General features: G+C 33.0%; 1 protein-coding gene across 1 annotated transcript in view; it reads right to left on the reverse strand.

Annotated features, from left to right (window-relative positions):
- Positions 1-13,263, reverse strand: part of DCC (DCC netrin 1 receptor) — a 1,389,687-nt gene that overhangs the window by 29,295 nt on the left and 1,347,129 nt on the right. Inside the window, exon 27 of the mRNA XM_031946063.1 lies at positions 12,401-12,613. Within this exon, the coding sequence (XP_031801923.1) occupies positions 12,401-12,613 (213 nt within the window). The remainder of the gene's footprint in view (positions 1-12,400; positions 12,614-13,263) is intronic.

A 13,263-nucleotide genomic window follows, 5' to 3' on the forward strand; every position in this document is an offset into this window, starting at 1 on the left:
CACTATTTGGCCCCGCAACTAATCTCAAACTCAGATAAAATTCTAAATTAGCCCAAGATCTCTCTGGGATTGAATATAAGATTTTATTTAGAGGGAAAAGAAACAAGTGACTTAAGGAATATTTCCTGAAAAAGATGAAATTTGTATCGATGTCAACTAATGTCATTTTTATATAGATGAAGATTCAGTCAAAGATACTAAAATTCAGGATAATCTATGTTTTTGTTCCTAATTACTTGAGTAAATAATGAAGAAGTAGTTTGAGTCACCGTTATATAATGAAATATTTCACATATCCAATGACTTTTTAAAAAACTATGTTATTATATGAGTAGTATGTCCTAGGTCCTGAATTTTATGTATTCTCAAGGTCTTTTGACTTCTGTCAGCAAGCATATCCGTAGGAGTGAGAGTAAGAGGTAGGGAAGATCTGGAGGAGAGGCAAGGTGGATGGAAAGAACACTGGATTTGGAACCTGGAGATGTGAGTTTGAATCTCAGTTATGCTGCTTACTATTTATATTATCTTGGGTAAATTCTTTAAATTTTCTGTGCCTTAATTTCTTCATCTGTAAAATGAAGAGGTTTGACTAGGATATGTCTTTTTATTTTGTTTTTCCTAGTAAATTTATTTATTGTTTAAAACATTATTACTTTATGAATCATGTTGAAAGAGAAAAATCAAAGCAAAAGGGAAAAACTATGTGAGAGATTTTTTAAAAAAGCAAACATATCATGTGTTGATTTATATTCAGCTTCCTTTTTCTGGATGCAGATGGCATTTTGTGTCCAAAGTCTATTGGGATTTCTTTGGATTACTGAACCACTGAGAAGAATCAAGTCTTTCATAGATGATCATCACACATTTTTGTTGTTATTGTGTACAATGTATTCCTGGTTCACCTTGTTTCGCTCAATATCAATTCATGTAAATATTTCCAGGCCTTTTAAAAATCAGCTTCTTTATCATTTTTATAGAACAAAATTATTCCATTACTTTCATATACCACAACTTGTTAAGCCATTCCTCAATTGACAGGCATCTACTCATTTTCCAAATTCTTTGCTACCACAAAAAAAGAGCTTCTACAAACATTTTTGCACATGTGGGGCCTTTTCCCTCCTTTAAGATTTCCTTGGAATTCAGACCCAGTAATAGCACTGATGGGTCAGACTAGGATATATCTAATGCCATTTTGAATGCTAAATTCTTTTATCTCAATGTTTAGTAAGGGGTACATCCTTTGCTGACCTTAAGATATTGATTCATCACAACTACGTCTTAGAAATGTAATCTATACCCAATATAGTAAGAAGCTTGTTAGCAATTTCTGACTCACAGCACCAATGAGGGAAATGTTCATATCATAGGACACAAATATTAAATGACATTCCACTCTCACAGTCTTCTCACAGTCTTGATATTGATGAACTGCCTATTTTCTCTGTTTTTTTTTTTTCCTCTAGCACTTATCACAGTGTACGTGGAAAATAGAAACACCAACAATGAAAACCAAGTTCTGCTTCCTTTCATGCTCTGGCTGCTAGGAGCCTCATCAGAATAGAGATGTGTACTTTTCAGTCACTGACTACAACTGCTGCCTTACTCTGCTCAGAAGTCAGCTGTATTATCTTCAGTGGGTTAACACACTTTATTCTGATTTAAATGTGAAGTAGTAAGGCATCACTATTAACTAAGAAAAAGAATCTCAAAAGAGTTAAAGGCAGCAAAAATAAATGATTGCAATTAAAAATGCAGAGATAATTGAGAAAAGAGTTAAAAAGCATCAAAGACTTTTTGTTTAATCACAAATTAAAACTAAGATTAACTGTCAAGTTGCATGAATTAAATTATGGATTTAAAATTAGAGAATCATAGTCTAGATGATCCTAGAAACAGAAAATGTTTTTACTGATCCCCATAAATCAGTTGGCTAGGCAATGGCCCATGTTATATAAGGATAAAGCCTTTGGAAAGTACTTTGGAAATAATATTAGGAAGTATAGAGTTACTGAGAATCATATTGTTCCCTTTGATGTGAATATGGAGCTGTACTCTAATCTATCTTTTTTGGTTCTCCCTTTGAGGCCAATTGGACTTGCATCTCATCATCTATACCAAAAAAAAGGTAAAAAAGAAATAAAGCTTGATAGGAGTTCCTTTACTGCAAAGATAATAACATTCCACTTTCTGAGAAGCAATGCAGAGGTAAACAAAGTGAACTTGAAAATAAGAACAAACATACAATCCAATCCCAGGGACAAAAAACAAGTTAAAACTGTGAAATCTACAAGGTGTTTAATATGTCACTTGCATTTCCTTTCAGTTCCCTGACAAGAAGATTAAAGCTATAAACCTTCAGAGTAAATCCACATTTTAAAACTTCAGAAAGACACTTTTTCAGAAAGCTCTTTCCCATGGGAAGAGACATTGACATCTTTGTAAATAAGATGCTGTTGATTAAACTCTTGCTTTGTTCAGAAAAGTAACTTTCCCAATGATTTTTCTTTCTCAATTAAGAATTCTATTAACTTGGAAACCTTATGTAGGCATCTCAAAGGGGTTCAAGATGGAATGGGGGTGAAAGACTTAAGATCAAAGAGAACATAAACAAAAAAAATCTACTACCTCAAATGTGATATTTGAAATGTTATCCCAGAATGGTACGCAAAAAATCTGGGCAACGGATGATGCTATCTTCTGCCAAGGATAGGAAAAGATGAATGCCAGTGGTACGATATTTCATGTTTGCATGTTTTCTTTGACAAAGACCAGGAATTTCATCTCTCAACCTTTTTTAAATTAAAGCTTTTTATTTTCAAAACATATGCATGGATAATTTTCAACATTCACCCTTGAAAAACGTTGTGTTCCAAATTTTTTCTCGCCCTTCCCTTCAACCCATTCCCTAGATAACAAGTAATCCAATATATGTTAAACATCTCATCCTTTTTTTTTTATAAATGATAAAGAAACAAGATTAAGGTTCATAGATTTTATTGAATAACAGAACTAAAGGGAGAGTTTGGGAATCATGATTCTGACCCGCCTTCATTTTCAGTGAGGAAACTGTGGCTTAAAGATGTTATCTAATTCATAGTAAATTAATGATAGAGTCAGAATAAGGCATGTTGCCCAACTTTTAGCTCATGGTTTGCTTATTTTTGTTTTTTCCACTACATCATAATTATCTTTTTCCTTTATTCTAACCAAAACTTGATACTCTGCCAAAGAGTTAAATATCCTATTGTATAAATACTGACTTTTAGGAAAAGACCACCTTCTAAGAACAGCCTGGCTATAAACTTCAATTATAATTTATTATTGAATATAGTATGAGATGCTGGGCTAAACTTAATTGCAAGGTATATGACCTGAATGTAAAAAGTCCGATCCTGAGAGAGAAAGAAAAAGAGAGAGACAATCAGACAGATAGGTAGGTAAAAATCAAGAACAAAGGGATAGAGAGAGACAGAAAAATAGAGGCACACACAGAGACAGAGACAGACAAGACACACCCACACATATAGACTGAGTTGAGAGAGAGAGAAAGAAAAAAAATTTCCCTGTAATAATTAGGATCAGAACAAGATTTATTACCCAAAGTATTATGGTTATCATAAATTAGAAGATGGAGTATTTATCTAAAATTGAAAAACATTTGCATGATGAAATTAAATGAAATTAGAAAGCAAATAATTAATTGGGAAAATATTTACAGCAAAATTCTCTGATAAAGATCTAATATTCAAGATAAATAACTGGTACAAATATATAATGAATGAAAGTGATTCTGAAATAGATGTGATCAAAGGTTATGAACAAGCAGTTCTCAACTGAAGAAATACAAACTGTCAACAGCTATTTAAAAATGTTACAAATAATTAATAATAAAATAAGTGCAAATTAAAGTAATTTTAATGTTTGAGTTGCATATAATTCAAGGTATATAGTTAATAATAGTTTGCATTCCTTAGGGAATAGATTGCTGGCCCTAGAATTAGAAGCATTCATTTTCCTGAGTTTAAATTTGATATATCACCCTGAGGAAGTCACTTTACTTTAGTTTCCTTATCTGTAAAGCAAGCTGAGGAGAATGGCAAATTACTCTATTTTTGCCAATAAAACCCCAGATGGGTTCACAGAGGATCAAGTGCTACTGAAAAATGACTGAATAACAACAGCAAATTTCATTTGGGAACTAACTACCTGTTCATATACTTTGACATGAACAAGAAATCTTTTACAATTAAAAAAAATCTTAAAAAAACAAAAAAACAAAACCTTTATCAGGGAAATTTTCTGTAAAGATTTTCTGCCAATTGCTTGTTTCTTTTACATTTAAACTTATTGTTGAAAGAGATATAGTGATTTTAACCAACGAGACAAATAATTTGGAAATATGCTCTCACAGTCACCCAACCAAGCCATTGACCCAGGAATGTTATCATTAGGAATACATTCCAAGAAAATAAAGTATAGAAGAAAAGTTTCAGGACACATACAAACATGTCAGTCCTCTGTGTTGTAGCACAGATCTGGGAGAAAAAAAATATTAATCAATTGGGGAATATTTGAACCAATTCTAATTTATAAATATAATGGTAAATTATTGTTCCATTAACAATATGACAATCTCAGAGAAATATGGAAATACTTATATGAATATATGAGAAGTGAATTGAGGAGAAGCAAGAGAAAAAAATTATGTAATGAACACAATTATAAGAGAAACAACTTTGATGACTTTAAAACTCTGAACATCAACTAATCATTAATATACAGATAAGAAACAATTTTGTGTCAGAAAGGTGATAGACTCAAAATGCAGAATAAGGTATTCATTTTCAGATGAGACCAATATGTTTTTTAGTTTTGCTTCATTACATATATTTGTTATAAGGGAGGGTGTCTATTTGATAATGGAGGTAACTGGTGGATTAGTGGGTGGTAATAGATATTTTTAAAAGAACATTAATGTAATTTATTAAAATACAGAAAAGAAAGTGAATAATGGGATACAGATGGATCTTATTACATATATATATTCATATATTCATGTTAGAAAACATACTTATTTTAGTAAATATTTATATCTCATGACTATCATACATTTAAATTATATAACACATCAGAACCTAAGCTTATTGTAATTTAATATGAGATGACTTTTTGTTTTTCTTTTTTATTGAAGTGTTTTTGCTTGATGATTAAGTAAAGAAGCTAAACTCCTATGTAAAGTTTTTAAAGATACAAGGCTTCAAAAAAGCTATTTGACTCCACAAAACTTAAAATTATTTCCTTACAAGATGGACCTCAGGACCATATTTTTTTTTCATAGTTTTTAAGTGACTTAAGAAAGGTTGCTTTCTTTCATCTGTCCCCTCTCTAATGCCTATCACTTTTCAAATCCTCCCCAATTTGGTCTTCTTCCACTCTTAATCTTAACTGCCATAAACATTAGTTTTAAAAGACTTTTAGTCTTGTATATTTTGTGAAAGACCTGAGAGGTTAAATGTTTTATCTAATGTCACACATCTAGTAAATGAAAGATTGGAACTAGAATCCATTTTTCTTGACATTTAGGTCAGAACTCGTTCTTAAATTCTGCTTCTGACAAGATGGAATAAAATGTTTCTCTTTCTGTGTGTCTCTGTCTATCTTTGTCTCTGCCTTTCTTTCTCTCTCTCTTTCTGTCTCCCTCCTTCCCTCCTTTTCTCTCGTTCTCTCTACTAAGTAATGAGACTGTAAATATATTTTCTTCTTATTTTAATTTTTTAATTCCTTCCTTATTTTACCAAACATTTATTCAGTGTATATTGTATACAATGTCCTATATAAGACATGATCATTTTCTATAGCTATATTTACCTAGACTATAAATATATCACTTAAACTATATAGCTTGCATTACATTAACTTGCTAATTCACGTTGATTTTATTAATGGAATAACAAAGACTGCATTTTAAGTTTTTTTTTTCTCTTTGCTTTTTCTTTTTTTAGTTTCAATCAGTCACACATTTCTAATTACAACCACAGCCTTTGGCAACCAATAAAATTCTGACTTAATTACACACATTTATTTTCTAGGTTAACTTTACTTTTATCCCAAGTTTCAGAGATTCTCTCTCTCTAATTCACTCTCTTCTATCTCCCTTCCATTTAACTCATCAATCACTACAATGTTTGAACATTATTTTTTCTTGTAAATTTTAATTTTTTAACCATTTGTCATGGTGGCCCAGTATCCAAAGACTCACTGGTTATGTATTATTCTCTTCTCTTAATTGTAGAAGTGATACATTACAAGAATAAAGGCTTTGGGGTCAGGGCTGTAATCAGATCAGAATTCAATAGCCAAGTATTCTGTTACTGAATGTCTTCCAAAATGCCAAAAGCTCTAATCATTTCCTCAAACTATTAGGGGAATAGTTTAATCTTCCCTCCTGTGGAAAAAAACTCTTTTTGGGGCATACAGGAAAATAAATATCCTCTCCCAAGACTCCTTATACAGCATATAAATTTAAAACAGTCCAGTGAAAATAAGTATATTCATAGTGCATATACCATTGGCAATAAATATTAATAATAAATTAATAATTTTATTATTATTGGCAATAATAAAAGTCCTCATCTGAGGACTTTGGGCAAATGTTTTCCTTATCTTGGGGCTCTGCAAAATTGGCACTAATGATATGATACACCTGGCAACATACATTTGCTGAACATTTTTTTTTACCTTTTCCTCAAGGACATTAATTTGGTAACACTGCATTTTACTAAAAGATTTTAAAAGGGGAGTCAGCTTAATATAACAATGGAAAAATAAAAATGGAAAAATATTTGATACAAGAGAGAAGACTGGTATTCAATTTCCAGATCTAGCAATGGATTACCTTTGTGAATTTGGGCATGTCCCTCACTGAACCTCAGACTTCTCTTCTGTAAAGTGAGAAGTTTGAACTAAATATCTCCAAGATCTCTTCTAGTTTTAAATCCTAAATTTTAAGTTAGAAATTTAATTTTAATTTAAAACAAAATTTTAAGCTGGGTATGTTGATATATAACTGCAATCCCAACTACCTAAGAGGAGTTCTGAGTTGCAGTGTGCACTAAATTCTGCATTAATATGGATGGGAGTATAAGGGGTGTTGGGGAATGAGGGCCTGGGTGAGACTGGGGAGCCACAATGTTGCTGAACTAGGAGAGAGTTCTTCAAAATCACAAGAACAAGATAAGGAGATCCAATCTTAAAAACAAATTATTGCTATTAGGGAAGCAAGGAAAGTTCTGAAAAGACCTTTAATTAACACATGGATTTAAACATGAATATCAATGGATTGTAGTGTTTGACTAGTGACATTGGATCTAATACAATCAAACTTGTGCAAGTGTTATTCACTTGGCCCAAGCAATGAACGCCACTTTATTCTCCTCACCCTGCTTGAGACACTTCCCTGTGACAGATTTGGATAGTCTTGTATTACTCCCTGATGAAAATTGCTAATGGTTGCCTACAAGTGGCTGGGCAAAGGCACTTGGACTAATGTAATGTAGTAATTTATGGGCAGTTTTTTTATGAAAGCATATTTACCGAAATGAGGCCTGCCAAAAAGATCAGGTTAAAGCAGGAATACATGACTTCCCAACTAGCCATAAAATATAAATCAGGAGCTTTTGCTGTCCACTGTCAGTGACTGCCACCCTCCTCACATGCTCACTCTTCAGACAAATTGGACCACAAGCCACAATTTGTAGGGGGAAAAATCAAACTCAATTTCGCAGTACAATGAAGTGAGTCTGGGGCCTGTCATGTCCACGACATATTGATCCTTGGGAGATTGAAAAGATGAGAATAGCCTGGGTTTTTATTTTTTCAAAGAAATACATACTGAGAAAAGGAATATATAAATGGAGGGAAATACATACAGCACTTAAATATCCTTACAAAGATGCAAGGGCTTGAAGGTGCTCAAGTTATAAACGTGGGCTATAATATAAAAGCCACTATTAAAAGGGTCACATTTTCTTTCCCCTTAGACTTACTGCTTCAGAAGACAAATGGCCTCCTAATCCAGGTTCATTTAAAGTGCAGCTGATCATTTCAACAGCTAAAAGGAATTTTCACTGGGGAAGGGGAAAAAAAATCCCTTTTCTTGGCCCTTTGTGGAATTTATGTCAGATCTATAATGCAATAAGCCCAACATTCCATCAAACATTTTCTATTTAACCTGAAAGGGGACTAAGCCAAATCACTTATATGTCTGTGTCTGTGATTTGCAAAGTGAAGTGACTGCAGTCACAATGGAACACATAAAGGAAAGATTGCCCAGTTCTTCTCGTCTTCAGATTAAGCATTAAGGAACAGAAGCACTCTATCACAGGGTGCTGATGAAATTGCTAGAAACACCATAAAACATCTAACAGTCAGTTAAGCTAAATACTCCAGCTCAGTAAGACAGGCTAGAGAGGGGGAGAGAATGAGAGTGGTTTTCAGGTAGGCTGAATCCCAGGCACAATGACAGCAAGATGATTTCCTAATTACTGCTGATCAGATCATAACTGTACAATACTTTCCATTGATGACAACAAATCCTTCTCCACTCCCTCAATAAGCATTGCCACATGTGCTACAAACACACAATACAGAACATCACGTACCTTTTATTACAGGAAAAATAAAGTGTTTCAGAAAGTTTCATGTTTGGAGTTTGTGGGGGTCTGAGAATTTCAGAGACAGAAGCGACATTAAAGATTATGTATTTTAAATTCTTAATAAACAAACTATTTAGAGTGTCAACCTTGAAGTCACAGAGATTACAGAGTGAGAAGGATCCTCAAAAGTCATCTAATTCAAGCTCTTTATTATCTAGGTGGAGAAACTAAGTTCAAAGAGGTAAAATTACCTGCCTTAGACACATGGATAGTAAGCATCAGATTTAAGATTTGAACCCATATCCTTTGACTCAGAGATAATGTTCTTTTCTACTGCTTCCATTTTAGTCCAGTTCCTGAATTCTTGTTCTAGGTACATGCTAAATGTATAATTCTGGGCTATCACTTAATTTCTCAGTGCATCAAACATTTTTCTAAGAATATAAGTTATAGGTTACATGTAAGTCTCAGATTTGCGTCAGTGAAGGGAAGTTTTTGCCATATTTATGAAATCAAAGATTGAGACAAAAAAGAAACTGAAATTTAAGGTACTTGTTCATGGTCAAGCAGCTAGATAACTAAATTTCTTAACCATTGATCCTAATTTTTATGCTTTGAAAATGAAGGGAAAAAACCCCAATAAAATTTTTTTGGCATATACTTTATAAATTAACTGCTTCATGCTATTTTTCTAAAGTAATGGCTTATGGTAAGTAATGATAAATATATTAATAATTATGTATTTCTCTATTGTTATACTAAATTATTTATAGTATTTTAAATGTCTATTAGAGAATGACTTTACTTCATCAATCAATTTGACTAACGTCATGTTTTTTTAGAACTGAAATTTGCTGAAAGCTTTAAGTATTTCATCTTTAAGGCTAGCAAGTCTATGGTTAATGTCACTGCTAATACATTTGTCAGTTTGCTAATTTTCTTTTCCCATGAGACTAAACAGCAGCCCTCCCTTAAAAGCATACTATTTACCATGTGTCAAAGACACACACCGAAAGATGCTATTTGGAAATCATGAAGTGAGACATTATAGAATGAGTAGGAATCACATTGAAACAATGGATTTGGGGTAAAGACAGAGAACAAGAGATATTTAATAATCCTAAGAGAACCAAGGATAGAATTAGATAGAGCAGAAAACAAGTGAAGAGAGAAGTTAAAAGACATATAAAATACAATAGAAAACTCAAGCTAAAATGAGAAGGTACTGAAAAAAATTAGAAAAGCAATTTTAATGATAATGATAATGATGATGGCTGACATGTGTACAGCAATTTAAGGTTTAAAAAGCACTTTACATACATTATCTCTTTTGATCCTTCTAACAACCCTGTGAGGTAAGTAAAGCAAAAATGTGACAAAGAACATATCAAACACACAAGACTGAAATCAAAGGAGAAAATTGGGGTGAAAAAGAAAAGAAAACCCCTTGAGAGTCTATTAGGAAAAGATCAAATAGTATCCACAAACATTGTTTACATTTTTAGATTGGGATATCAGTTCTTTAAGTAAAATATTCTCTTGGGAACAACAGTTTTGACTGTTTCCACAAAGTTAGCAAAATTTAGTAATCATAAATGTACTATTAATTACATATTTCTTTAATGTGAAGTCTAAGATGAAAATATTTTCAGTAAGCATGGTGAAAGACTTTTCAATAGGAAGTTTGATGTTAAAATTGAAGGAAAGGACCCCCAAACCTAAAAAATGCTGCTACCACTCTCAGCATTCCATTTCCTGTCACCAATTGTATTATTCAGTGATGAATAACAAGTGCTCCTTCTCAAAACCATGTATCTTTCTAGTGACAATGTTAACACTTGCAGTTGGACTACATATATTGTATTATAAAAAAAATTATGTTCAATAACCAGAATCAAATTCCTAATGAAAACTTTTTAGAATACCATTCTCATTGTCTATTTTCTGTTTTGTCTGCACAAAATATTAACCAAATTAAGTATCATAGAATTTATTCTGGAAAGGACCTCAAAGATTATTTTATCCAACTCATGTCTTCCCTCTACAATGCATATTCTGAGTCCAGTTTTTCTTAAATTGTACATTTCATATCTGGATCACTCTAAATGTTTGAAAGTTTTTCCTGACATAAAACAAATGTCTTTTTTTCTACTTCTTATATTGCCCCTGGTTAATCTCTCTGCAGTTAAGCTGAAGAATAAAAGCATATTTTCCCTAGAAAATTGTTATGTATTGAAGTAATATCAAATAAAGAAAATATGAATTTGGAAAATTAAGGCATGTTTTAATAGAATCTGGACATTAAAGGTTTATAGTTTCACATTGAATAGAAAAAAAGTGTAACTTTTTTACTTTCCTTATGGTTTATATTGACCAACCAAATGATTTTGGGTTAATAATTTACACCAGTGGTCTACTGATATTTCAGACAGGGAAGAAGGCATGAAGATTTCCTGGCAAGCCTTTCAGGTATTTCCCAATTTCATCATAAGCTTCAGCCTTCCCACATTAGTTTAGTTCCTCAGGGAAATAGAAAAAAGTATCTATACTCCAGAAAAAGAAATTAAAGACTTCCTAATATTTAAATGGATTTGAAGGTAAGGACTGAGTAAAAGAAACATCTAATAATCTTGAGAGGAAAATCAACAATGGAGTTAGTGATTAAAATAATTGATAAGAGATTCTTTAATTGGCATAGTAGGTTTTCCAGTCCAGTCATAATGTGTGTTAAAGTGCATTCTAGGGGTCTAGGGTCTTCTACTTTGCAACAGGAACAGTGTGAATCTCAGACACTAAAGTTACATCATATATCTTCCTCAGTTTTTCACCATTTTTTCATGAAGTTAGCACAGCATTTTTCTGTTAGCAACTGGAATCTCCAATTCAGAAACATTTGTTAAATACAGTATCAATTATACTACATATCTTTTCCAAGTGTAGGAGTGACTAACAATGATTTAGGAATATGTGTCAATAAGGGGAAATTGCCATAGCATAATTTTGTGGTAGAAGATTGGAGAAACCAATATTGCCACTCAGACATGTTAAATAGGTTGTAGTTAATTGTATGGACTCATGTTCCATTCAGTATATTTCTTGAGGACTAGCTCAATTTAATACCCCATGCATCTTTTAGACAACTTTAATAAAAAAGGAAAAGAAAACAAAAAAAGCTTCCTAATAGTAACATATTTATTAGATAGTAATATCTGTGAGATGACAAAATATAAAACATCAATGGAACTTGGGAAGACAGTATTCAAAGATTTAAGAAACTATGTATCTTTAGCTCCTCTATAATCTTATATCTAGTTTCCAGGCTCCTCACTCTTACATGATACCCTTTCTTTATAATTCCTTTCTTTCTACCAACTCTCCTGCCAATCCCTCCAGACCAATATCTGTGTAGATGCTGTGGGGTTGGGGAGTCTCTACTGGGTGTATCTTGAGAACACCTGCCAATAGACAGATGGTTTGAAATACTAACTAAAAATAAAATTTCAGTGGGCAATTTCATAAGGGAAAGAAATCAGCTGCAACTACCAAATAGATAATTAAAATCAACTCCACAAATACCAGCTACAGTTATAGGGAATGTTGATATAGATGGAAAGAACACATTGCATGCTTTCTTTTCTTGTATTTGTCTACATAAATAGCAGATCTACTGATAAGACAAGACCTGTAAGTAGGAAGGTTTGTGATGCTCTGCATATTTCAGTATCTCCAAATACAGCACTTACCTGTTTGAGACAAAAGTGGTGTGTAAGGGACTTTTGGTTCTATTGTACTCATTGGTGGAGGTAGCAAGGGATTAGCAAAGCTGCGGAGTGGATGAGTGGGTCGAACACAGGCTGTGGGGATAGTCCTACTTGGAGCTTCCTCATTGCTGGGATGCTCAGGCTGTGTCTGGGGCAACATGGGTGGTTGCTGGGGAGTTGGTCCTTCACTAACCGCTGTAAGAAAAACAGAAAAAAGAACATTATTCAAGGGAGACATTAGAGCTGTAACTAAGGGCAACCAGGGCTTGATCTCAGGGTGCTGACAACAATTACTTTCCTTCAATACTGGAGAAATAATCAAGATCTGTACTGAATTAACAAGGTTGGTTAAAAGAAAAAGCTAATAATTAGCAAAACATTCCTCCTCTCTATCTTTTATGTCTGGCTGAGCCATGCTCTATCCTCCCCTCCCCATGTCCCAGGGTCTCTGTCTCCTTCCTTCAGCTCTTTTTGAAATAATTTTTGTTCTCTTTTTTCCTGATCATATCTTAAGAAGCGTTTCCTAAGAATGAACAAAAGCTAATCAGAGCTCTGGAATTTCTTCCCCCCCCTCCATTAATCCATCAATCAATCAACAATCATTTATCAAGCCCTTATTATGTGTCAGGAACTGTGGCAAGTGCTGGGGATACAAAGAAAGGCAAAAACATGGCCCCTCCCCTCAAAGAGTTCGTATTCTAATGGAGCCAATTTTCCTCCTTTTGTAGCAGGGGTATTTAACATTGGTCTTGAAATTGTTTTTAGAAGAAAAAATGATAACTATCTTTGAGTATAACTGGTTTCTTTTATGATCATATACATTTATATTATTTATTTTATGCATT

Source organism: Sarcophilus harrisii, chromosome 1 (genome assembly GCF_902635505.1).
Source record: "Sarcophilus harrisii chromosome 1, mSarHar1.11, whole genome shotgun sequence".
Taxonomy (NCBI): domain Eukaryota; kingdom Metazoa; phylum Chordata; class Mammalia; order Dasyuromorphia; family Dasyuridae; genus Sarcophilus; species Sarcophilus harrisii.